Here is a 27,593-nt window from a genome sequence, read left to right as displayed (position 1 = left end):
TGCCACAACCCACCCTTCCCGAAACCCCTTATGCTGTGACCTTACTTTTACTTCTTCATAGTCCCTATCATCAGCACTTGAAATCATTTTACTTGCTTGGAGATTTTTTTCACGGTCTACTGAAGAGGAAGTTCCTTTAGGACTCGCCACACCACCTGCCATTTGCGGAGTGCTCACAGATTGTCCTCTGTGAGGATACAAGGGCCTACTCCAAGCTTGTTGGCTCACTGACAGGCCACCTCAGTGCCACGGATGGCATCATTGATCACCCCTATGCCCTCACCCCTGAGTCCGCAAACTCCAGGCAGGCCTCCACTCCAGCTGCAGATTGCTTCTGCCGGGGACATCACCAGCCAAGGGATCACACCAGAACCTACTGTTGTGAAAGGCAACCTTTCACCCCCAGCCTGCTTTTCTTCCTGTCCCGTGTCTCAGTTTGTGTCACCACCATCTTCCTTCCTTGCTGCCTGAACTGGAAACCTGGGAGTTGTTCTCCATCCCTTCCTTTCTCTCATGCCCCAACATCTATACAATCACTTGTTTTTCTTTAGTCGCTCAGTCCAACTGTTTGCGACCCCATAGACTGTAGCCCACCATGCTCCTCTGTCCACGGGATTCTCCAGGCAAGAATAGTGAAATGGGTTGCCATTTCCTTTTCCAGGGGATCTCCCCGACCCAGGGATTGAAGCTGTGAGTCCTGCCTGGCAGGCAGATTCTTTACCACTGAGCCACCTGGGAAGCCATACAATCACTAAGACCTGACAGTTCTACTCTGTTTCCTTACCTCCATCTCAACCAGCTCTGTCCTATTTCAGGCCTAGATAATCTCTCACCTTAGTCTACCTTGAGAAGCTCCCCACAGCCTCCCTGTCTTTATTCGATTGTCTGCTCAGATGTCATCTCCTGTTCTAGCCAACCATCTATGATAACCTCTCCCCACCTTACCACGCCACTTTCTGTTCCCTTCTGCTTTCTTTTATAGTTCTTCGTTCTATTTAAAATTGGATATTTTTCTGCTTATTGGATGATGCATGCCTTCCTCACTGAAAAGCAAGCTTCAAGACAGTAGGAACCTTGTTACTTAAAAAAAAAAAATAGGACTTTTATGTATTTGGCTTTGGTCTTAGTTGCAGCATGCAAGATCTTTAGATGTGGCATGTGGAATCTAGCCTCATGACCAGGGATCGAACCTGTGCCCCCTGCATTGGGTCTTAGCCACTGGACCACCAGGGAAGTCCCTGGAAGCTTGCTCCTCTTGCTCACAGCTCTGTGCTTGTTTTCCTGAAAGGTGCCTGGCTCATGGTGGATACTCAGTAAATACTTGTTGAATGAAGTTCTGACCCACTGCTCAAACAAGTTCTGGTCATGTACTGCTCTCCTAACCCTTAGTAGCCCGGTAAACTGGCCTGTATTTCTCTGGGTACCCCAGGTTGTTTCTGGATTTGTGGCTTCATTTGCTTTCCCTTCTTTTAAATTCTTCTGATTCTCCCACCTTCCTCCCAATAGTTCATGATGCAGTCCTGGCATCGTCTCCTCCAGGAAGCCCTCTTTGGCTGCACCATCCTCTTACCTCTCCAAATAGGATAAATGACTGTTCAGCTGGTTACCATAGAATACTTGCAAACTCTTTGTCATTGAATATACATTATTGCTTTGGAATTGCCAGTTGACAAACACTAAAAGAGAACTCTTTGAGCCCAGGCATTATGTTTCATCCAGTCTATGGGCTCTATTTTAATTATGCTCTCGGGTTGCAAGGAGACCCTCAAGAAAATGGGGCTTATTATATAGAGACAATGACAACATCTTGATTTCTAAGGAACCAAGACACCTTTCAAAACGGGCCATCTCTCCCAGGGGTCCCAGGATCTCTCTCTCTCACGCCCTCTAGGTCTCTTTGTGTGCCTTCCTTTCTCCACTGACAGGCTGCGCTGCTTACTCCCGGAGTTTCTGTCCTGTCACAACTTTGGCATGCATGCCACATGGATTTGCTGTAACCCAACCTTACTTCTTGATGCTTCTCCTTTTTCACCCCTACTGATAACCAGTTTCATTTCTCTACATTTCCCAGTTTGAATTCACAAGAATGATAGTTAATAATAATAATAGTGATATATTGAATATGAATAGCTAATATTCACTGAATGCTTATTATATGTTCTAAGTACACGAATAATTTAATAATTTAAAATTCACAACAACCCTAAGTGATGGGTTGTATTATTTTCTCCATTTGACAGCTGAGGAAATTGAGGCTCTGTAAGAAGAAGTAACTCCCAGGTTTTACGTAACCAGTAAGTAGTGAAACCAGGTGTTGGACTTGGACAGTCTAGCTCATGGGCCTTTGTTCCTGTCGTCTATGTTATGCTTGTCTCCAAGCAAGACTCTCATTGCCTCAGCTAGGACAGCTGAGGTCACTGGACAGCAGATGGATTGACTGCCTTTGACTCAATATGATGGCCCCAGAAGTTGCATGCCAAAGTGATGATGAGACAGTGTGTGACTAGGCTCATCCGTGCATATTCTCAGGCTCAGGCAGGTTCACCATAAATACTTGTAGGTGAGAAAGAAGGAAGGTAGAATATTCATAACAGCAGTAATCTTAGAGCCACAGAAGGCTGATGATAGGAAGATCCACCAGGGCTTCCCTGGTAGTCCAGAGGTACAGAATTTGCAGGGGATATGGGTTCAATCTCTGATCAGGGAACTAAGATCCCACATGCCTCAGGGCATCTACTGAGCCCTCCCTCTCTGCAAGTAGAGAAAGCCCTCTGGAAGACCCAGCACAGCCAAAAAAAAAAAAAGATTCTAAAAGACCAACCCATGGAGAATTGCCTGAATTACTCAGTGAGCTAGGAGCAGAATTTGGCTTGGAATTCATGTCTCTAGGATTCTTTGGAATGCTTAGAAAGCCTCCTTTTTTCAGTTGCTTTCTTCTCTCTCTTTCCTTTTTGCTTCTCTGCTCTTGCCCTTCTTGCCTCCACTTCACAGGTAGACACCCACATAAGTATATGTTCTTCCTGCTGATCCCTCTCATTTGTTTTTGCTGTTGTTGTTTGTTTTGTTTTTGATCCCTCCCTTTTGAATATTACAATCTGTAGTCTTGAAGTAGGACTCTTCTGTTACTCTTGGCTCTAGGATTTCTTGACCTTGGCCTCGTTGTCCTTTGTGGGTTGATTCCTAGTTGACGGTGTGTTTACTCATAGAGCCTGATCTGCATTAATACCCTCAAAGCTCCTAGCCTACCTTAACCCTCACAAGTCTGGCCTCAACTAGGAGAACTCACTCTCTTGCTGGAGAATTATGGAATTATTCTGTAGAGACCGAGTAGCAGTTCTACAAATACACTCTACAAAAGCCTTAATAAACATTTTCTGAAACATGGATCATCCCTGACATAGTAGACTTGTTTCTCTAAAGCTTCTTGCTATATTTAAACTTTCTTGTAAAATATTTGAGGACTTTCCTGAGAGTCCAGTGGTTAAGACTTCACCTTCCAATGCAGAGAGTATAGGTTTGATCCCTGGTCAGGGAGCTAGGATTCTACATACATTATGGCCAAAACACCAAAACATAAAAATCAGAAGCAATATGGTAACAAATTCAATAAAGACTTTAAAAATGGTCCACATCAAGAGAAAATGTTAAAATAAAATACTGGATTTCTATGACTAGCATTAGAAACAAAAGACTTTAAACACTGTACCAAGTGCATTGATAGCATCTCCCAACTTAAGTGACTTACTATGTTTTTAATTTATGGAAATCACTCACACATGAGCACTGAAAAGCTTTAGCTTAGCACTCTACCCCAGGCCCCTTGGTCCTCCACAGTGAGGCCATATAGGCTCCATTTGAATGACTGGAACAGTCCGAATTTCAGTAGCAGAGGATTTGTTAAGATTGCAGGCCAGCTGCTCAGAAGTTTGGTGGAAAGTTGCTCTTCCTGTTCATCCTGCTCAGATGTTGTCCTGTTTTAGTAACTTGCCTTATTCCTCCAGGAATAAGAGACCAAGCCCCCATCTTATGCCTCAGAGCACAAGTCTCAGTATCCTACTCTACCTTTGGGGTTTCAGAACTGAGATCCCATCTCTGTTCTCTGAGCTTGGAACTTGGAGAATTCTTATTCTGAATCCCAGTCTCTGGGGTTAGATTTCTCTTATATGTTGACAGAGGCTCCAGTGTCTGCAGCCAGCTTGTATCATTTCCTACCTTTTATATCATTCATTCATTGATTCCTGGTGGCTCAGCAGTAAAGAATATGCCTGCAACGCAGGAGACATGGGTTGGATTTCTGGGTGGGGAAGATCCCCTAGAGAAGGAAATGACAACCCACTCCAGTATTTTTGCCTGGGAAATTCCTTGGTCAGAGGAGCCTGGCAGGCTATAGTCCATGGGGTCTCAAAGAGTCTGACAGGACTTGGCAACTAAATACCAAACAACAAAACAAAACAAAATCCTGGTGCTATGATTCACCTACCGGGGCCCTGCTGGATCTCCCTAAGGTTCACCTTCTCTCTTTTTCCATCTTACCAATTGTTAATCCAGACTTACCTGCCTATTCCAGGACCCTCACCAGGAGAGTATTTTATGTGAACAAATGTTACAGGTGTTTTAACTATCAATTTCAGTTTTTTGCAGTAAAGCAGTTCTAATTTCTCAGAGATCAAAGGTGACAATGGATGGTTTTTCTCTTAATGCTTAACTCTGGAATTTCTAGCAAATTTCTAGGCGAGTTAATAAGCACCATTTATTAGATAATCCTTCCATCCCAATTGAACTGTAATGCCTCCTTTGTCACACATTAAATTCCTTCATAAGCTTAGGAATTCTGTTAGAAAATAGCAACTTATTTTTAAAGTGCTATGTTGCTCTAGAAAGTACAACTAAAATTTATAACCAAAAGTAAAACTAATGAGACTTAAAGGACTCTTCCTACATGAACTGTCTAATTCTTTACTCTTAATTTTTTTAAGTGGATTCCACAAATAGTGTATATTTACAAAACCTAGATCCACCCACTCTCTACTTCCAAACCCATCTACCATGCCTAAGCTATGCAGGAAAGCAAGTGCAAGCAACAGTACCCGGTCTAGGGAATGTCTCCATCCTCTCCCTGTGTGGTCCCTATATCCCAAGTTCCTGGATTCCTCATGCATACTCTGGGGACAGTGTTTGCCTGTCTGATTTGGGCTTTTTCTTTCTGAACGTGAAAACCATGTCTCTGGCTTGGGTTTCCCTTAATGGAAATCAAAACAGAACACTGATCAGAACTTAAAGAGCACAAATAAAATAGGTATCAGTAAAGACACTGGATTGACAGTAGAAGTTGTTGGAAAGAACCCAACCCTGAATGTGAGATGACTATTCATTACCCATATGACCTTGAACAAGATCACTTAACTTCTCTGAGCCTCAGTTTTCTCATATATAAAAGGAATTATAATGGCATAGTAGGTCTCTAAGTGGCCTCACATCTGGCTGAGGGACCCTGAAGCCAACCTAGATTTCGAGGCCTGAGCTGACAGGACCCTTTTCTTGGAATATTCTCTCAGATGTGATATGCTTAGTCTGGCCATGAATACATACCATGAGGTGTTCACAGTGAGAAGTACCAAATGGCATCATTCTGTCCTGTATAGGGTGATTCAAGAAAAGGTGTACGTGTGTGTGTTTGCGTGTGTGTGTCTATTGGACCTATATAGGTGTCACTAAACCTGAAGTCATAAAATTATAAAATCACAAACATTAGGGAATGTTTAGCTTTGATCAATGCTTGATAAGTTAATTCTCAGACATTCTCTCACCAAAAGAGCCTTTATTTATCCCTTTATTACTTATCTTCTTCTTAATGCCTGCAACCTTTCTGTTTCTATCTGGTTTACTGAAATTGCTCTCTCTGAGCTCACCAATGACCTTTAAGCCAGATTGAAAGGTTTTTAATCATGCACTGTCTTTGGTCTTTTACCAGCATCCAGCAAACAGTGTCTTCTTCATCATCTGTGACAATGCAGAGTCCCTGTTCTGCTTCTGACTCTGACAACTTTCTGTATCATTTTCTGACTCCTCTTCTGTCTACTTACGTCAACTTCAGCACCTCCTTCTTTGAGGATCATTTTAAAGTGTGCTATCCTTGACATACCCCAAGCAAGTAATTTAAGCATATAGAATCTTTTTGTTTTCTTTAAATTTATAAAAAATTAGGGGTTGGGGGAATTCCCCAGTAGTCTCATGATTAAGATTCCAGAATTCCATTGCAGGTGGCACAGGTTTAATCCTTCTTGGGGAAATAAGATGCATTCCACATGGTGCAACCAAAAAAAAAAAAAAAAATAGAGGTTGGACCAGGCCATTTCTGAGTTCTCTTCAATCTCTAAAGTGTCTCATCATGACCTGAGCAGCACAAGCCTGAAGAAAGTCACCCTGGTTTTCTCATTTATCCTTTGTCATTTCATTAAATAACTAGATCGTAAGCTGCTTGAAGACAAATGCAACTTGTGTAGTGTAGTGTGTGCATGCTCAGTCACGTCCTACTCTTTGTGACCCCATGGATTGTAGCCTTTCAGGCTCCTCTGTCCACAGGGTTCTTCAGGCAAGAATACTGGAGTGGGTTGCCAGGCCCTCCTCCAGGGGATCTTCCAAACCCAGGGATTGAACCTGCATTTCCTGCATCTCCTGCATTGCAGGTGGATTCTTTACCCCTGAGCCACTGGGGAAGCTCTTGAGACTGTTAGAACGTTCTTATTTCTTAGTCTGCAGACCCAGACAACAAAGAGGGTTTATGTTTTTTTTTTTCTCGCTGTGCTGGGTCTTCAGTGTGGCGTGCAGTCTTCTCTAGTTGTGGTGAGCAGGCTTACTTAGTTGCCCCAAAGCATATGGGGCTCTTAGTTCTTTGCACAGGAATGGAACCTGTGTCCCTGCATTAGAAGGTGGATTCTTTATCTCTGAGCCACCAGAGAGACCCCCCAAAGAAGGGGGTAATTTGCATAAATTTGATAATTTACATCCACACTGCACCTATAGAGGTTTTAGTTTAGAAACAACCCCTCCTCCTGTTGTGCATCTGGTATCAAGAACCCGAGTGCCGAGTAGTAGGTGCTATCACACGTCGTGGTGGGTACCAAGGTCTGTCTTGTAGTCCCTGAGCAGGTTGCAGTCGTACATCTCCAGTCCCTCTGGGGTCCGAAGACAGAAGACACTCATGGGGAAGCCACATCTCAGAGCTATCAGTGTTCTCAGATCAGACACTTTTTTACCGAGAAGGGAAATGCCCTCCATGATGGCCATCGTCTCTTGGGTCACAGCGTTGAACACACAGATAGTGGGCTTATCTTCCTCCTAAGGGAAGAGAGGAGAGAACTTAGGAATAAGTCTTGTCTGGGGGTTAGGACGAGGGGCAAACATCTTGGAGTGTTGCTCTCAGTGCCTCTAGCTCCTACAGCACGGGTACTAAGGTTGCAAGCAAGAGCCAGTGACGTGCCTTGACTTCTGGTCTGAGTCTCACGCTTCTGTCTGAAGATATTTGTGAGCCCTGCTGGAGTAGGTAGGATATAGCAACTCACTCCAGTATTCTTGCCTGGAGAATCCCATGGATAGGGGAGCCCAGTCCATGGGGTTACAAAGAAGCGGCTTAGCATGACTTTGAGAAAAGTGAAGGAGACTTGGTAGGGCTTTCAGTCCCTTTTTACTTCTTACCTATGGACCCAGATACCCAAGAGGAGTGGTGATCATATATACCCATGCTTTACTTCTGGAGGTGTTAGTTTAGTAACAGTTCCTCCATCATGATGTACTTTAATATGGAAATACTGTGGATTCTAAACCTCAGGCAATTTCTAGGAGGTTGTCTCTGGGGAGTGGGACTGAGCTCAGGGTAGGAGTAGAATTTTGCTTATCATTTTATGCTCTTCCTCTTCTGTATGGTTTGACTTTTTTTTTTAAATAACTGCATGTATTTACTTTTACTGTTTTAAAAAGGGAAGTACTCGGGAATATCCCCTGGAGAAGGAAATGGCAACCCACTCCAGTATTCTTGCCTGGAAAATCCCATGGATGAAGGAACCTGGCAGGCTACATACCATGGGGTCGAAAAGAGTCCGATATGACTAAGTGATTTCACTTTCACTTTTCACTAAATAAAAGTGAAAAAGTTTCCTTTGCTCCTTTTGTTTTGGAATCTAAGATGGAACTCAGATATCTGAGAGTTAAGAAGGGACGTTTAGGAGAATGTTAATCTGTTAAGACAGTTAAATCAATCAGACCAGAACTAAAAAATGTAGCAAAAGGGGCCAATGGGGAAAGGGTGGGAAGGAAAGGTTACTAAAATTTTCCATTTTACAACCACAACAACAAAAAAGAAAGTGACTTTTCTTTCTCTTTAACGGATTCAGGAAGATCTTGTTTTTCTTTAGCGTGATGCTGCTACAGCGGATGTCAGCTCACGGAGCTGCCACCCAGGGTCCCAGTAACTGGTTTCACAGAGCCTTGAGCAAAACTGAGAAGCTGGCCTGGCCTCCAGGTTCCTCAAGTGACTGCTCCAGCCAGTCACTGCTCCCCTGCCCAACTCCTGCTCCCCTCCGCCTTCTTCCTATCAGAATTGTCTTGGGTTTCTGCAGGAACCCCTCCCTGCTTCGGGTTTATAATACATGAAATTCGGTGTGTACCTCCCAGATAATACGTTGCCACAATGTAAGCAACATGCAGATATCTTTGAAAGAGCCTTGAAGGAGTAGTGTTATTGTTGATCACTCAGGCTGTGGTGCTGTTATCTGAGGTCCATTTCAGGGACTCAGATCACTGGAAGCAGTTCAGCTCTCTTCTGCTGAGCTAATCTTCAGGCAGAGCTGCTCGCTGAATTTTAAGTGCTTAGAACCATTTTCCTCAACAGCTCCTCATAAACTCCCTCAGTAAACAATGAAAGGACATAGGAATCACCCTTTGTCTTTCATCATGCTCCTGATTTCCTATGGCTCCATTAAGGCTCCTAACCCATATGATATTTATAGCCAAGAAGAAATTCCTATGAAATCTGAATAAAAAGATAGTGAGGAAGAGAGAAAAATTATATTTTATGTAATAGTTATTTCTTATTTCTTTTATGATTAATGATTTCCCTAGAGTTAGCCCTTGATCTGGGTTTTAATTTATATTTAGAATTAAATGCAGAATGTCCAAACAAAACAGCAAAGCCCCAAATCACCCTTAATAACGAACTAACTACTATTTGATGTTAGAAAAATAAGTTTAAAAGGTACTTTTTAGAATATGAATAAATATTTGCCTCCTTCATTCTAACCTGTGGTATTTTGGAAACTATTGCTTGAGTTTTGTTCATTGTTACCCAGTGCCTAGAATAGTACCCAGTACAGAGTGGACTGTCTATAAATATGTATTGAATAAATAATTCATAACACATCTGGACCACAGTTCTCATTGCACTATTTTAACTCTGTATTTTCATCATTTTATAAGCTTTGTTTTTGTGGGAAACCCATTTTAAGTTCACTAACCCATGAAGGATAGGAAAACCTGGTGCACTGTAGTCCATAGGTCACAAAGAATTGGATATGACTTAGCAACTGAACAACATTTTAAGTTCTACTGAGGCATACCAACTGATGCTTCTTCATATTGGTTTGACAGAGAAGGAGCAGGTAACCGTTGATTAACAGCAACTTACTGACTCACCTTATCTATTTATAAAAAAGGCATTTATCTATATGATCTCCCTCCCTGAATGTTCTAAACGTTGAAACACTGGTAGTTATTCCCAAGAAAGTCAGATGCTGTTAAATAAGCAATTCCATAAACAAACCATGATTGACAAATGTAAAATTAGATTTTCCACTTTACAAGCAAACCAAGGTACCATGGTAAGAGGTACATACAAAGTGTCTTACTTTTCAGTAAAGAAGATACATAGATCTATTTCATGCGTGCGCACATGCTTAGTTGCTCAGTCATATCTGACTCTTTGCAACCATATGGACTGTAGCCCACCAGGCTCCTCCGTCCATGGGAAGAATACTGGAGTGGGTTGCCATGCCCTCCTCTAGGGGATCTTCCTGACCCAGGAATCAAACCTGCATTGCAGTCAAATTCTTTACTGCTGAGCCACAGGGGAAATTCTCTAAATATAATTCTGCCAGAGAAGGAGAAAATAAAGATCATTGAGAATCTGTGGAACTTGAGAGTTTTTAACTAAACCCTTAGTGTTGGCCAGTCCTGTGACTTGTAATCCTATTCTTCCTGGACTCTCTGGAAGAGTCTTGTACCTCTTTATTTGATTCTTGTCATTAGTAGTTTAGAACTTTAGGGAAAGTTTAGAGTTTAGTGCAAAGGCAGCTTGTATCATTGTGATGGATGATGCTTAATTGGCAGAAGTTATGAAATATTTTTGTAAGTAAAATTATGAACATAGGTTGCTTTGGGGAGGGAAACTGGGGGCCAGAGGAAGGAGAGAGACTTTTTACTGTATATCCTTCTGTAACATTTGAATTGAGCACCATGTGAATGTACTATCTGGTCAAAAATAAAAATTTTAAATAATGAAAATAAAGTCAGTGCTTAGCTAAGTAAAAGTTTATACTATATAGTGTATATATATATTATATATATATTTATACTTAGTTTATACTATATAGTAACAAAAACACATTATGTATATACATATTTAAAGACATGAAAGACATTTAAGAAATAACATGGAATTTAATCTGCTTAAAAATGTATTATACTACAATTTTCTGAATATTAGAGGGAGAAAAGCAGAAGAAATTGTTTTTATTTCTTTTTTTGATAATTAGGCATCTTTCAACAACATAAAAACAATACCTCTAAAATAAACAAGAAAAGGATGCCCACTCTTGCCACTCTTATGCAACATATTGGAAGCTCTAGTCACAGCAATTAAGCAAAAAAAGAGAGAGAGAGAGAGATGAAAGGCATTCAAATTGGAAAGGAAGATGTAAAGCTGTCACAATTTATGGATGACTTGATTTTATGTAGAGAAAAGTCTAAAGACTACAAAAAAACCACTATTAGAAATAATAAACAAAGTTGCAGAGTACAAAATCAACTTTCAAAAATCTGTTGCAATTCTAGGGACTTCCTTGATGGTCTAGTGGTTGAGAATCCACTTTGCAATGCAGGGGATGCAAGTTCGCTCCCTAGTTGGGGAACTAAGATCCCACATGCCTTGGGGCAACTAAGCTCACGTGCCACAATAGGAGAACCCAAATGCCACAGTGAAGATATCCTGTGCCACAACTAAAGACCCAATGTAGTTCAGTTCAGTACAGTCGCTCAGTCGTGTCTGACTCTTTGCGACCACATGGACTGCAGCACGTCAGGCCTCCCTGCTGCTGCTGCTGCTGCTGCTAAGTCACTTCAGTCGTGTCCGACTCTGTGTGACCCCATAAGCGGAAGCCCACCAGGCTCCCCTGTCCCTGGGATTCTCCAGGCAAGAACACTGGAGTGGGTTGCCATTTCCTTCTCCAATGTGTGAAAGTGGAAAGTGAAAAGTGAAAGTGAAGTCGTTTAGTCATGTCCGACCCTTAGCGACCCCACGGACTGCAGCCTACCAGGCTCCTCCATCCATGGGATTTTCCAGGCAAGAGTACTGGAGTGGCTTGCCATTGCCTTCTCCCTATTCATAACCAATTCCCGGAGTTTACTCAAACTCATGTCCATTGAGTCGATGATGCCATCCAACCATCTCATCCTCTGTCATTCCCTTCCCCTCCTGCCCTCAGTCTTTCCCAGCATCAGGGTCTTTTCAAATGGGTCAGCTTTTCTCATCAGGTGGCCAAAGTATTGGAGTTTCAGCTTCAACATCAGTCCTTCCAATGAACATCCAGTACTGATCTCCTTTAAGATGGACTGGTTGGATCTCCTTGCAGTCCAAGGGACTCTCAGGAGTCTTCTCCAGCACCACAGTTCAAAAGCATCAATTCTTCGGCAATCAGCTTTCTTCACAGTCCAACTCTCACATCCATACATGACCACGGGAAAAACCATAGCCTTGACTAGATGGACCTTTGTTGGCAAAGTAATGTCTCTGCTTTTTAATATGCTATCTAGGTTGGTCATAACTTTCCTTCCAAGGAGTAAGCATCTTTTAATTTCATGGCTGCAATCAGCATCTGCAGTGATTTTGGAGCCCCAAAAGATAAAGTCTGACACTGTTTCCACTGTTTCCCCATCTATTTCCCATGAAGTGATGGGACCAGATGCCATGATCTTTGTTTTCTGAATGTTGAGCTTCAAGCCAACCTTTTCATTCTCCTCTTTCACTTTCATCAAGAGGCTTTTGAGTTCCTCTTCACTTTCTGCCATAAGGGTGGTGTCATCTGCATATCTGAGGTTATTGATATTTCTCCCGGCAATCTTGATTTCAGCTTGTACTTCTTCCAGCCCAGCGTTCCTCATGATGTACTCTGCATAGAAGTTAAATAAGCAGGGTGACAATATACAGCCTTGAAGTACTCCTTTTCCTATTTGGAACCAGTCTGTTGTTCCATGTCCAGTTCTAACTGTTGCTTTCTGACCTGCATACAGGTTTCTCAAGAGGCAGGTCAAGTGGCCTGGTATTCCCATCTCTTTCAGAATGTTCCACAGTTTATTGTGATCTACACAGTCAAAGGCTTTGGCATAGTCAATGAAGCAGAAATAGAAGTTTTTCTGGAACTCTCTTGCTTTCTCCATGATCCAGCGGATGTTGGCAATTTGATCTTTACATTTTTTAAGTGCTAAATATGAGAACATTAGTACCCCATTTAGCCAAGAATATGAAACTCCAATACTTTGGCCACCTCATGAGACGAGTTGACTCACTGGAAAAGACTCTGATGCTGGGAAAGGTTGGGGGCGGGAGGAGAAGGGGACGACGGAGAATGAGATGGCTGGATGGCATCACCGACTCTGTGGACATGAGTTTGAGTGTACTCCGGGAGTTGGTGATGGACAGGGAGGCCTGGCGTGCTGTGATTCATGGGGTCGCGGAGAGTCGGACACGACTGAGCGACTGAACTGAACTGAACTGATGTACTTTACCATGTTCCTTGAGGTTGGTGTTTTCATATGGAGTAGAGAACTAGTACTGAATACTATTTCTGTCTTAGAGAGCAACTCTTATATTGCTTGTCTCTTTGAGAAATTGTTAAAAGTTAAGTATCCTTCACCCAAAAAGTCTCCAGGTACATAGTTTTGCATATTTTGCCATTTTAGGGTTTTGTTCTTAAAGCCCAGCCACGGATCCCAAATTAAGCACCACTGATAATGGACAGTATAAATGGAAAATTCTGTCTCCATTTGTACATACAGCTAGTTCATGAAGGGCTGTGCTGATGGATTTGAGTGTAGAAACTGCCCCTTCATTTTTATTGTTATGGAGAATTTCTTCCCTTTCCTCATTCTCATAATCCATTGTAATCCCAAAGAAGTGACTTAACCTTCTTTCTCTCACATCAGTATTCTAGATCTGCTCCTTGGTCTTGCTTCCATATTGGTTTACAGGTTGCTCTGTGATGACAGAGCAACTTTGGGGCAGGCAACTTAGGGGGAAAGAGGAGGGAAGGGAAAAAAGGAGTCAATGGGGGGACTCTATCCAGTCTCCATGCCTTGTTTCCCTTACTGCATGGATTTTTGCCTAAAACTAGTTTTACAAGTGGAAGAGAGGGGAAGGCAAGAAGAGAAAACCTCTTCCTAAGTTATGAAATCACTTTGGTTGAATTATCCATAAGTTTATCCAAAATGAGGTAGACATCTTGGACAAATGTTACTCTGTTCATCCATCATACCTTAACAAAGCATTTGAGAGTTGAACAAAATGATATTCCAACATCAGCAAGACTCCAGCTGTCCTTTAGAGCTGCTCCAGCATATGTCAGCTCCAGATACCTTCTGCCTTGTTCATCTTCAGAGAGAGGAATGTGGAAATAATCCTTTAAAATCAATAGCATATTATGAAAACAGCACATCCCTACATTACTAGACCAGCCATGTAATCTCTTTTCTTTTACATTTTCCACTGAATATTATAAAATTGTTTGGAAGAGAAGGAAGAAATCTTAGGCAGGTGTTCTTAACCTGGAGTCTTTAGACATTCCCAAAAGTTTATGGCTAGAGTTTAGATGTGAAAAACTGTATTTGGTTTTTATTAACTCCAAATAAAATTGGAATTTTCCTTATGTATATAGGCAACAAACTAAAGTAGCCGTAATTGCCTGTTCCTGTGACTTTGTCACCAATAGAAGTCACAGATAGCTTCATATCCCATTATAGTTGCTGCAGATGTCTCAAAATATTTACACTGATCTCCTTTGAAACTGTGATAGTAATGAGACACACTGCAAACACTTGCTGTGTTAATAAGGTAACCCACCTGTCACCAATTTGTTTTCTGATTTTTGAAAAGTATATTTCAATATAACTGGTTTACTTTTTGTGGATGTGCATTTCATTTCATGCATTTAAAAAGGAGTATTTTTATTTTATACTGTACTATATTTCATTTACAGCATTGTGTTTGTTTCAGGTGTATAGCAAAGTGATACAGTCATATATATATATATGAATTAACAAAAGCAGTTCCCATCTTTTGATGGGGTGCTCATGGTTTATAACATAAATGGCATTATTTTGAGAGAGGGATAACTTAGGTATGGCATTGGGTTTTTTTTCTTTTTGCAGCCTGAGGCAGTTGTAAAATAACTTAATGTAGCTTTTTACAACTGTGTATTCTATAGTATTTTTTCATTTGGTGAAATTTTAACTGTTAATGTTTTTGGCATTGTGCTTTGTACCATTTAATAAATAAAAATTAAAAAAAAGAAAAAGAAATAAAAAGGAGTCAATAGGCTTCACCAGACTGCCTAAGGGATCCATGACACATAAAAGTTAAGAGCCTCTATGCTAGAAGATTTAGATTTTAGAGATCATGCTGCTGCTAAGTCACTTCAGTCGTGGCCGACTCTGTGTGACCCCATAGACGGAAGCCCACCAGGCTCCCCCGTCCCTGGGATTCTCCAGGCAAGAACACTGGAGTGGGTTGCCATTTCCTTCTCCAATGTGTGAAAGTGAAAAGTGAAAGTGAAGTCGCTCAGTCGTGTCCGACCCTTAGCGACCCCACGGACTGTAGCCTACCAGGCTCCTCTGTCCATGGGATTTTCTAGGCAATAGTACTGGAGTGGCTTGCCACTGCCTTCTCCGTTAGAGATCATCAGTTCAGTTCAGTTCAGTTCAGTCGCTCAGTCGTGTCCGACTCTCCGCGACCCCATGAATCACAGCACGCCAGGCCTCCCTGTCCATCACCAACTCCCGGAGTACACTCAAACTCATGTCCACAGAGTCGGTGATGCCATCCAGCCATCTCATTCTCCGTCGTCCCCTTCTCCTCCCACCCCCAACCTTTCCTAGCATCAGAGTCTTTTCCAGTGAGTCAACTCGTCACATGAGGTGGCCAAAGTATTGCAGTTTCAGCTTTAGCATCAGTCCCTCCAATATCATATAACTATGACTCATTACATGCTCCTCAGCAAGTGGGAATAAATCATCTCCAGTTAAATACCATTTGATGGTCAGTTCCTAAATATTTGTCTTAATTTCCCACTTTAGAGTGAGTATTTATAAGAAACTTTTAAGAAAAGTACTGCACCCAAATTATTACTCTGGCTCCGTGATCCTCGGTTAAATGGTCAACCTCTTTGAACTGCAGTTATTCCTGGATGCAAAATGAGACTGTAGCCCCAAAGTCCCCTCCACATCCCAAGTCCTTTGGTTCTTTATAGTTGCTTGCTCAACACACAAGCCATTGTCTGATAACTGACATGTTCTACTTACCCTGCCTAGAGTTAGTGTTTCGTTTTTCTCCTTTTATGAAGAATTGCAGTAGTACTATCTGGCCAATGCACAAACTTATGAATCTTATAAAGAGAAGTTAAACTTTTTTTTCCCCTGAGAATTTTCCTGTCTAGCATATTTACAGTCAACATCATCTAACAAATGATTATGTAAACAAACAATGATATTTTCAAGTAGTTTTACTTCCCTGTTTACTGAAAATGTACCTTTACCCCACACAGTTTAAACTTCACTGCATAGTTAAAATTAATACACATCTTAGTGGCTCAGGGACAAAATACATACCTTTATCATCAGCTTGACAGCCTCCACAGTTTCATCTGGTGAAACATCAAACGGTTCAAAAGATCCCTCAAAGGCTATGAAAATTCTCATTTTCTCAAAAGAAGAAGCTTTTCCCCAAAATTCTATTGTGTAGTTGGGAGAATCCCAATTCACAATTAAAACTGATGGCCGGGGCCACTGTTACTGTCCAGCCTCAAAGGCGAGTTGAGAGAAGGTGGAGAGAGCAGTCGTGCAGTGCCACAGTCTCGGGTGACACTGGCAGCAGCTCCAGTGAAGGAAATGTATCTCTGCCGATGGCATTAGTCAATAGCCACCTGTTCCTCTATTACGGAAACCAGCATGCTTGACAATGGTTGAGGCAAGTGTGAACAGGTGTCAAGCATGTAACACAAAAATGCCACATATGAATTATAATTTGTGATGTGACCGCCATCTGCTGACCCTTGAATCCATATTTGCCCAAGTACAACTGATCAAATGACCCTTTGAAAGAAATATTTGATTAGGATGCCTTGGCACAGAGTAAAGCAAAACAGAGTTGATTTTCTTGAATGTGACCATCCTGGAAGTTCTCTGTAAATAACTCTGAGCTGAAGCATTCTGGTTTCCATAACAACTTTGTGTACTTGTTCCCCAGTGGTATTTCTAATCCTGCCACGGGGTACAGAACAATACCCACTTGCACCAGGGAGATGAATGTGTAGGCAAATGACTCTGTGGTTTTCCCTTCTCTGCATAATGGGATCTGCCCAGTAACAACACAATACAGTTGGTATTTCTTTTAGTCCTTGCCCTTATGTTGTTTAGAACAATTTACCATTGTTATCTCCTTCAACTTCCCTTAGTGTTGGTGGAAAATATTTCAAGCCCCTCTCAAAAAAATGAGCAAACATATTAAGCACTATTACTCAAGTTTATAGAGTAAGCATTTTACTGGAGCATAATTCTGACTCTCCTTTGAAATCCACAGTATTATACACCTTGTTTAATGTTATTATGTCTGATCATTTTTTTCGTATACATAAATCCTGTTTTCTTCCTGAAATTCCTCCCAATCTAGGACAGAATCCCTATCTTACATTTCTTTTCATTCTTAACAGCACTTTGCATAATGTCGGTCACATGATAGGTGCTCAGTAAATTTAACTCTTGATTAATTCTATTCTGATTCCCAGTCTGAGTTCCAATTATAAGAAACTTGAGAAAACGGAAAACATAAAAAGGGTAAAGGATTTCATCCCCAAACTGATTATTTTGTCTCATATTTTTCAAGTGTTGCAATGTAATGATATCTTCTCATGCTTTCAACATTTTGATTGAAAGACTATTAAGACAGGACATAGTTTTAACACTGTTTTGGTGTCTTGCTTACCCTCCCTTACCCCCTCCAGCTTCAGTTACTGTTGACTGCTAAAGGCTTATAGCTACACCATGTTTTCCAAAGAATAGCCCTCAGTTATTGGAAGCTGTCTTGCCAGGAAAGCTAAGCACTCCCTTCAATAATTGACTTCAGAAGTCATTTTGAAAATTCTGCAAAGGATCCCTGCAGAACAGGCCATAGCTGGACTTTAACTGAGATTACATTCTTCTTTAGCTCTTTCTTTTTTTCCCAATCCTGCTTAATTCTCTTACTTACTAAGGTTTTCTTTTCTTTTTATTTATTTATCTTTGGCTGCTCTGAGTCTTTGTTGCTTTGCATGGAGTTTTCTCTAATTGCACTTCCCTGGTGGTCTAGACAGTAAAGAATCTGCCTACAATGCAGGAGACCCAGGTTCAATCCCTGAGCTGGGGAGATCCCCCAGAGAAGGGAATGGCAACCCTCTTCAGTATTCTTGCCTGGAGAATTCCATGGATAGAGGAGCCTGGAGGGCTATAGTCCATGGGGTCACAAAGCATCAGAGACGACTAAGTGACTAACACTTTCACTTTTCTCTAGTTGCTGCGAGTAGAGTCTACTCTTCATTGTGGTACCCATTGCATTGCACAGGCTTCTCATTGTGGTGGCTTCTCTTGTTGTGAAGCTCAAGATCTAGGCTCACAGGCTTCAGTATTTGGAGCACATAGGCTCAGTAGTTGTGGCTCACCAGCTTCATTGCTTCACAGCATGAGGAATCTTCTTGGATTAGGGATTGAACCCATGTCCCCTGCATTAGCAGGCAGATTATTATACACTGTGCCACCAGAGATGTCCCAGGTTTTCTTGAAGAGTGCTCCCTTGGAAGCTGGCACACATCCCAACCCCTGTCTCAGGCTCTGCTTCCAGAGACCAACCTAGGGCAGAGAATCTTAAAGGTCATGCGTGCATGCTAAGTCACTTCAGTCATGTCCAACTCTTTGCCACCCTGTGGACTGTAGCCTACCAGGCTTCTCTGTCCACGGGATTCTCCAAGCAAGAACACTGGAGTGGGTTGCCATGCCTTTCTCCAGGGGATCTTCCCATCCCAGGAATTGAACCCGCTTCTCCAGCATCTCCTGTATTGCAGGCAGATTCTTTACAGCTGAGCCACCAGGGAAATGGAAAGAAGTTCATATGCATTAAGAAATCACAACCAAGTACTTTATAACTTCCTGAGCTGCTTGCTTTCTTACCCATGTATAGTTTTGTCTTCCAGTTTTGTGGACTTGCCTTTGGAGTAAATGCTCACCTCTGGTAGGCATGACCAGCCCCTGGTCTAGTTGGTTGCCAGGCCCTGACTTGTGTGGAGCTGCCGGCTACTGTTTGGCGGGCTGGGTCCTGGTGCAGCTGGCTGAAGACCCCCAGGAGGCCCCAGGGCCAGTTCTGTCCCACTGGTGGGTGAAAACTGGTTCTGAAGTAAATGGTTGTGGGGCCAGATCTAGTGTTAGCCTGCTGATGGGTGGACTCATTTCCTGACACGGATGGCTGCGTGTTCTGGGGTGTCCTAAAGCAGGTGCTGGCCTACAGATGATTGGGCTAGATCCCAGGGCACCTGGTTGAAGGGTCCAAAGTGTCTTGGAACTGGTGCTGTCCTGCTGGTGGGCAGAGCTGAGGCCCAGGGGTTTCTGGGGTTCATGCCCACTGGTGTGTGAGGCTGGTCCTTTCGTGGTGGAAGAGTCCTGCTGTTGCTGACTGTAGGGAACCTGGGCTTAGTGTCGGTACACTTGTGTGTGGGTTTGAGTCCTGAGCCCTCTGATGGACCATGCTGTGTCCTAGGAAGACTGTGGGTTCAAGGGTTCCTTTAGGCAGCCTACCTGCTGGTGGGTGGAGCTGTGTTCCTGCTCAGCCAGTTGCCTGGCCTGAGGCATCCTAGTATGTACTGGTGTTTACTGTACCGGTGGGTGGGGCAGGGTCCCAGTTTGGTGAGCTAGAGGGAGGATTCCAAAATGGCACTGGCCAGCACCAGAGCCCTCCTGGTAGAATGGAACTCCCAAAGTGGCTATCACCAGGGTGAGCTTCAGCTGCTCCTGACTCTGGGAGACTCTCCAAGATCAGCAAGTGGGTCTGACGCAGGCTTCTTTCAGATTACTGCTTCTACTCTGGGTCCTGGAGTGTTGAGATTTTGTGTACCCACTTTAAGAATGGAATCTCTGTTTCCTGCAGTCCTCTGGCTTTCCTGAAAATAAGCCCTCTGGCCTTCAAAGCCAAATGTTCTGGGGGCTCATCTTCTCAGTGTGGGAACCCTGGGTTGAAGCCTGATGTGGGACTGGAAACCCTTGCTCCCCAGGGAGAACCTCTACAATTGTCATAATCTCTCATTTGTCGGTCACCTGCGCAGGGGTTTTGAGTCTTGACTATAGTGCATCTCTACCCATCTCCTTCCAGTTCTTTCTTTATATCTTTAGGTGTAGACGATCTTTTATGAAGATTACAGTCTTTCTCATTTATAGTTGCTCTGTAAATTGTTCTAATTTTGGTGTGCCCCTGAGAGGAAGTGAATTCAGGGTGTTCCAACTCTACCATCTTGGCCATTTAGCCAAAATGTTCTGACAAGAGAAATAAAATTGAAAAGAGCAAGTAAAATTACCCCATCATAGAAGACATCATTATAAACCAATAAATCATGGCAATCAAAATTTTAAAAATATTTATTTATTTATTTGGCTCTGTCGGATCTTAATTGCAACAAATGGTATTGATCTTTCGTTGAAGTACACAGACACTCTAGTTGTGGAACATGGGCTTAGTTGCTCCGTAGTATGTAGGATCTGAGTTCCCTGACCAGGGATTGAACCAGTGTCCCTTGCATTGTAAGGTGGATTCTTAATCACCTTCCCTGGAACACCCGGGAAGTACTGAACTTTTAAGACTACTACAAATAATAAAGTAATTCAACTAGGTGACTTAATTTATATTAATACACAGAAATTAATAGTTTTCTAGAAACAAATGACTGATGTAGAATATAATGGAAGAAAATACTCCATTTATAAGAAGAAAAAAAAGATAATATGTTAGGAGTAAACAGCAGGAAACATGTAAGAAATGTATAAAACTTAAAACTTAACCAATAAACATAAAAGACTTGAAGAAGTGGACTGGTGTACCATGACTTCAGAAGAAAGGTTCAAGACCATTAAGTCATCAATTTTTCTAAAGTGAAAAGTCAAGTGAAGTTGTTAGTTGCTCAGATGTGTCCAACCCTTTTACAATGGACTGTAGTTCCACCTATGGACTATAGCCCGCCAGGCTCTTCCGTCCAGGGGACTTCTCAGGCAAAAATACTGGAATGGGTTGCCATTCCCTTATTCAGGGGATCTTCCCAACCCAGGGATTGAACCCGGGTCTCCTGCATTGTAGGCAGATACTTTACCATCTGAGCCACCAGGGAAGCCTTCTAAAGTTATTATAAAAGTAACTTCCTGAGCTAGTATATAAATTTAAAACATAAATTTAAAAAATCCTAACAAGGTCTTTCCCCAGCTTTATTGAATGTAAAGGTGCACAATGTAATGGTATATGTATATACCATTTTGAGATGATTTTGAAATGATTACCACAATAAAGTTAGTTAACACATCCATTATCTCACACACTATTTCTTTTACTAGTGAGAACATTTAAGATCTACTTTTAGCAACTTTCAAATATATAATACAGGACTTCCCTAGTGGCCTAGTGGTCAAGAATCTGCCTGCCAATGTAGGGTACACGGGTTCGATCTCTGGTCTGGGAAGATTCCACATCCAGTGGGACACCTAAGCCTGTGTGCCACAAGTACTTGAGCCTGTGCATTCTAGAGCCCGAGCCCTGCTACAAGAGAAGTCACTGCAATGAGAAGCCTGTGCGTCACACCTAGAGAGTAGCCCCCTCGCACCGCAGCATCACAACTAGAGAAGGCCCTCGCACAGCAATGAGGATCCAGCACAGCCCCCAAAAATATATATAGTGATATGTATGTATATATGTATATTTAATGTCACATGGTAAATAGTATTGTAAAGAAATGCTGAGTAATCAATGGTCCTCTACAGTAAAATTTACCTTAGTAGTATATGCTTTGGGTTGAAAATTCTCAGTGCTGATGTGTTGAGAAAAACTGATAGCATCTGTTTTTAATATACCATTATGCTTTTATGGTTGTAACTTTTAAAATTTGTTACTGAATTCCATTCTTTTCATTATGCATTCAGTTCAGTTCAGTTCAGTTCAGTTCAGTGGCTCAGTCGTGTCCGACTCTCCGCGACCCCATGAATCACAGCACGCCAGGCCTCCCTGTCCATCACCAACTCCCGGAGTTCACTCAAACTCATGTCCATCGAGTCGGTGATGCCATCCAGCCATCTCATTCTCCGTCGTCCCCTTCTCCTCCAGCCCCCAACCTTTCCCAGCATCAGAGTCTTTTCCAGTGAGTCAACTCGTCGCATGAGGTGGCCAAAGTATTGCAGTTTCAGCTTTAGCATCAGTCCCTCCAATGAACATCCAGGATTGATCTCCTCTAGAATGGACTGGTTGGATCTCCTTGCAGTATAAGGGACTCTCAAGAGTCTTCTCCAACACCACAGTTCAAAAGCATCGATTCTTTGGCGATCAGCCTTCTTCACAGTCCAACTCTCACATCCATACATGACCACGGGAAAAACCATTCCCTTGACTAGACGGACCTTGGTTGGCAAAGTAATGTCTCTGCTTTTTAATATACTATCATTATGCATTAATATACATTAATAATGCATTATGCACTAATACTTTTCATTTATGCATTAAGAAAGCATAAATGTGCATTTGAATTAGCTGCTAATCCTCTTAATATATGGATTCTCATTGAATGGTTCTTAAGTGGGCCTGAGATTTTCAATTCTAACAGACTTATGGACCAAACTTTAAATGGCAAGGAACTGGAAGCTATATGGAGAATTTTTAAAAAGTAATTATAAAGAAAAACATATTTTGATTCAGCTGCCTTCCAATTAATTACAAAGAAAATCAAAAGAAAACTATTATTTAAAATTTCACTAGAAATAGTCTTACAAAACAGATTTCAATTTTGCATTCCTTAGTTTTCTTGAATATGTTAAAAGACATAAACAAAATCCGTTGTTGTATGACTGATATCAATAAGCATTTTTCATTTGTTGTTTAATAAAAGTAAAATGAGCTACCTTCAGTTTAAAATTCATGAGTTTTTAAAATCACATTTATTAAAAAATAAATTTAAAAGATGCAAGCTTGTTTTGACCACAAAGCTTGTTTCACATTTATTAACCCCTGGAAAGTTTAAGAACCGTAGTCTTTGTTACAGACTATGAATAGATGTGATGATTTCCTGTACTGTTACCACTTTTGAGTAGCTCTTGATAACTGAAAAAGGCTTTCACAGAAAACATTTGTCTGTAGTGACAGGTTGAACCTTATGTTTCAAATAGGCCAGCTTTTTGAATGAAAACAAGTTTGAACAAAGGAAGTAGAATTCTTAATTCTCAATATTCTTCCTGTTCTTATATTATCCCTGATTCTTTTAAGGTACTGTTTTAGTTTTTTTAAGAAAGCAATTTATTATTATTTTTATTTTAACTGGAAAAACAATCATGTGCATTCACACATTGGAGAAGGAAATGGCAACCCACTGCAGTGTTCTTGCCTGGAGAATCCCAGGGACGGGGGAGCCTGGTGGGCTGCCATCAGTGGGGTCACACAGAGTTGGACACGACTGAAGTGACTTAGCAGCAGCAGCAGCAAAACCCTTAGATATATTTAGCTAAATATAATACATCTTCATAAGCACAGAACTTGCAAGGAAGTAAGGAATATCTTCTTGGGTCAGACAAAGAGGAAACTAAAAATCAGATCTTCAGTTCAGTTCAGTTCAGTTCAGTCACTCAGTCGTGTCCGACTCTCCGCGACCCCATGAATCACAGCACGCCAGGCTCCCTAATTTGCTATTTAGCATAGAAAAACAAGAAAAGAATCAAAGATGATAGAAAATGGACTTAACTCTAAAAGAAATGGATGATTTAGAAGTTTGGTCTCGTGATCAGCAGTATCAATATCACCTGGGCACTTGCTGGAACTATAGACTCTCAGGCTCCATTGCAGACCTGTGATGGAACCAGAATCTGCATTTGGATAAATGCTCAGGTGTTCCTCTGATAATAGATTAAGGATCACTGGTCTATGAGATGTCATAATTGAGGGGTACTAGGAAGATTTCCCTTGACCATCAAGTTTTTCACTCATTCTTTTCAGTATCTAAAATTTTGTTTTCATTTAAGATATTGTGGTTTTGAAAGCTGCTTTATAAAACATGCAACTCCAACAAGGCTAGTACTACTGTATTCATTTTCTAACAAGTTTTCTAAATGAAAGTTAGCTGGAAGTGGAGCTTTGAGGATCTAAGGTAAATTTTAGGTATTCAGAGAGAAGCATACGCTCAGATAAGGGGTGCTATTAGGCAAGACAGCTAGGCATAGACAGAGATTGTGGTGGAATCTATGAATAAGAAGTTGCATTGTTTGCCCCAGATTATACAGGAGAGAGTCATTTGGTTCCAACTTGAGCCCTCTCTCTCCTGTTATACTGGCTACTCATTGTTTGTCATTTCAGTTCAAAGTTCAGGTTCTGAATATTTTGGATGGACTTGCTTTCAAGTTCCAGTTTCAGAGCCCAAAAGATCAACTTAATTTCTCACCAGCTGTGTGTGTTTGGATGAGTTATTTCATTTCTTGGAAACTTACAGTTTCCTGATCTGTGAAAAGAAATAGAATAGTGGACCTAAGGTTGTCATGAGATTTATAACATAGCATATGAAAGAGCTTAAAATAGTGTTGTTGCCGCTAATGTTATTGTTATTGTTATTGGTGAAGGGAGCAGAGGGAACAAGGAAAAGTCTGGGAATATTTTGAGAGCACTGATCTCCTGGTGATAGAGGGTTTGATATGGGAAATAACAATGTTGAAAGGAAAGATTGGAAAGGTTTAAGAGTAAAGTGTGCCTAATTAAAAGTTTTACTTGGCACCAAATGTGAAGAGATCAATGTAAAGTCATTATACATTTCTCTAAAAAAGACAAGCAGATGGCCAATAAACACATGAAAAGATGCTCAGCATCACTAATTATTAGAGAAGTAGAAATAAAAACAATTAATACAATGAGGTATCACTTCACACCAGTCAGAAGGGTCATCATCAAAAAATCTACAAACAAATGCTGGAGAGGATGTGGAGAAGAGGGAACCCTCCTAAACTATTGGTGAGAATGTAAACTGATACAGCCATTATGGAAAACACTATGGAGATTCCTTAAAAAACTAAGAATAAATTTACCATATGACCCAGCAACCCCATTACTGGGCCTGTACCCTGAGAAAACCACAATTCTAAAAGACATATGTACCCTAATGTTCATTGCAGCAAACTATTTACAATAACCAGGATGTGGAAGCAACCTAGATTTCCATCGGCAGATGAATGGATAAATAAGATGTGGTACATATATACAATGGAATATTACTCAGCCATTAAAAAAATCAAATTGAGTCAGTATTAATGAGGTGGATGAGCCTGGAGCCCGTTATACAGAATAGAGTCAGAAAGAGAAAAACAAATATCGTATATTAACGTATATATATGGAAACTAGAAAAATGGTATTGATGAACCTATTTGCAGGGAAGGAATGGAGATAAAGATGTAGAGAATGGACTTGTGGGCACAGTGGAGGATGGAGAGAGTGGGGTGAATGGAGAAAATAGCATCAACATATGAGCACTATTATATGAAAAATGGAGAGCTGGTGAGAAGTTGCTGTATAACACAGCCTAGTGTGGTGCTCTGTTATGACCTGGAGGGGTGGGAGGTTCAAGTGGGAGGGGATATGTGTGTAGTTGTGGCTGATTTGCATTGTTGTATGGCAGAAGCCAACACAACATTGTAAAAATTAAAAAAACAGCATCAACAAAAAGTAAAGTCATTATGAAGTAGCAGAGAGGTAAGCCAGAGAAGACTGCAAGTAAAAATTGGAAAAAGCTAAGGACTTTGCTGGTGATCCACTAAGACCTCAAGCTTCCACTGCTGTGGGTACAGGTTTGATCCCTGGTCAGGGAATTAAGATTCCCACATACTGCGTGCCTACATGCTCATTCACTTCAGTCATGTCCAACTCTTTGCAACCCCATGGACTGTAGCCCACCAGGCTCTTCTGTCCATGAGATTCTCCAAGCAAGAATACTGGATCGGGTTGCCACGCCCTCCTCCAGGGGATCTTCCAGTCCTAGGGATTGAACCCGCTTCTCCTGCATGTCCCGTACTGCAGGCAGATTCTTTACCCATTGAGCCACCTGGGAAGCCCCATATGCTGTGTATCAGGGCCAGAAAAAGAAGAAAGGCTAAAAAAAGCAATCAATTCTAGCAATTCTCATATACTATCTTTTTCTTCCCATTTATTGGTTATTATTACTATCTAACATGGTGGTGGTGGTGGTGGTGGTTTAGTCGCTAAGTTGTGTCCAACTTTTGCAACCCCATGGACTGTAGCCTGTCAGGCTCCTCTGTCAATGGGATTTTTCAGGCAAGAATACTGGAGTGGGTTGCCATTTCCTTCTCCAGGGGATCTTCCCAACCCAGGGATCGAACCCAGGTCTCCTGAACTGCAGGCAAATTCTTTACCAACTGAGCCATAAGGGAAAACACTATCTAACATACCTAGTCTTTAATTTGATCATCTGAACACATGCATGTGTAATTCAGCGGTTCCCCCACATCTTTATTTTTGGAAATGAACAAACTAAAGGCTGATGCATTTCATTACATTGCCAAGTTGATAAGATTTAGCCACAATCACGATGGAAGCTGGGAGAATTTCCAGATTATAGAGCTCGTCACCAGATGCTAAGCCTCTATCAAGGAAGTGAAATTGTGTGATTGATGGCCGGAATAAATTCATGCATGAAACAGGAAATAACAAGCAGTGAACAGAAAAGAAATCTACAGTCAGGAAAACAAGCAGTATTGGAGGAAATAGCAATTATATAACAGCATATTGTCAACTGAAACAGAACAAACAGTAGCCTAATTAAAGTACTGTTTAAGTACCATTGTGTTAGTTGGAGTGTTTTATATCATTACAGAATTTTAAATTAAATTCTAACTTTAACTGCTGCCCCATTTAGTAAAATCAAGCGTATCATGCTTGTCTCTCCCCTTCTGCTGGCACATGGTGTTGTTTTGACTCCTGTTCTGTGTCTAAATTGTGGAGAAAACTTTGATGTTTTCATCCAAGCTCCACAGATGAGGACAGTGCTGTCTCAGATTTGTGTTCTCATCTTTTCTGTTGTATTTTCTCTTCTGTAGAGTATCCGTCTCTACCTGAAAAATGTATTTGATCTTGCAATTTGCAAGAGAGTGGCAGGGGAGGGGAGAATTTATGAAATATGAGGTGTCAGTGGCTGACAATGAAATCTCCAATATCTACTCTTCTTTTTTGAGTCTAAGGAAAATAATTAGTGCATGAATTGAGGATTTCATTGAAAGGGTTCCATATGGAAAAAACTGGGGGACATGAGCCAAGGATTCTCAGAACATAACATGTAGATGGCTACCTGCTCAGCTTACACTAGGTGCTAGCTCCAAATATTAGTTTAGTTGTTTTTTTAAAACACTGCAAAGGAGGCTGCCTGTAAATGATCTCATACACTCCTGTGTATTTAATGCTACTTTTACAATGAAGATTCCTAAATTTACATCTTGTTATTATCCCCACTTTACATTCAGATGCCTCCTGGACATCTCCATTTAGATATCTCAGTCTTAATATATAAAAAAACGAATGTGTGCCTTTTCCTCTCCAATTTTTTCTCTTTGTCACCCAGTTTTCTCTGTGTCATAAATGGTACCACTAGTCACGCAGCTGCTCAAATCAGAAACTGGCAGTCATCGTTTTTCCTTTTTCTCTCAGCTTCCACCATCATCAAATCCTCATTATTTAAACTCCAAAGTATATCTTCGCTCTGACTTCTTTCCATCTCTACTGCAACAACTTTGGTCCTGCCCATTAGTT

At 41.4% G+C, this 27,593-nt stretch overlaps 1 protein-coding gene across 1 annotated transcript in view; it reads right to left on the bottom strand.

The window, feature by feature from the left end:
* Window positions 1-16,380, bottom strand: part of ANKUB1 (ankyrin repeat and ubiquitin domain containing 1) — a 28,262-nt gene extending 11,882 nt beyond the window's left edge. The window contains exons 1-3 of the mRNA XM_055411934.2: window positions 16,147-16,380; window positions 13,800-13,943; window positions 7,122-7,338 (exon numbers count right to left, since the gene is read on the bottom strand). Of these exons, the coding sequence (XP_055267909.2) occupies window positions 7,122-7,338; window positions 13,800-13,943; window positions 16,147-16,236 (451 nt within the window). The 5' untranslated portion in view covers window positions 16,237-16,380. The remainder of the gene's footprint in view (window positions 1-7,121; window positions 7,339-13,799; window positions 13,944-16,146) is intronic.
* Between the last annotated feature and the right edge of the window lie 11,213 nt (window positions 16,381-27,593).

This window comes from Moschus berezovskii, chromosome 1, assembly GCF_049115385.1.
Source record: "Moschus berezovskii isolate FMDL1 chromosome 1, NW_MosBer_1.0, whole genome shotgun sequence".
Lineage (NCBI taxonomy): Eukaryota > Metazoa > Chordata > Mammalia > Artiodactyla > Moschidae > Moschus > Moschus berezovskii.
The sequence above is the reverse complement of the archived record's forward strand: the minus strand, read 5'-3'. Positions and strand labels throughout refer to the sequence as shown.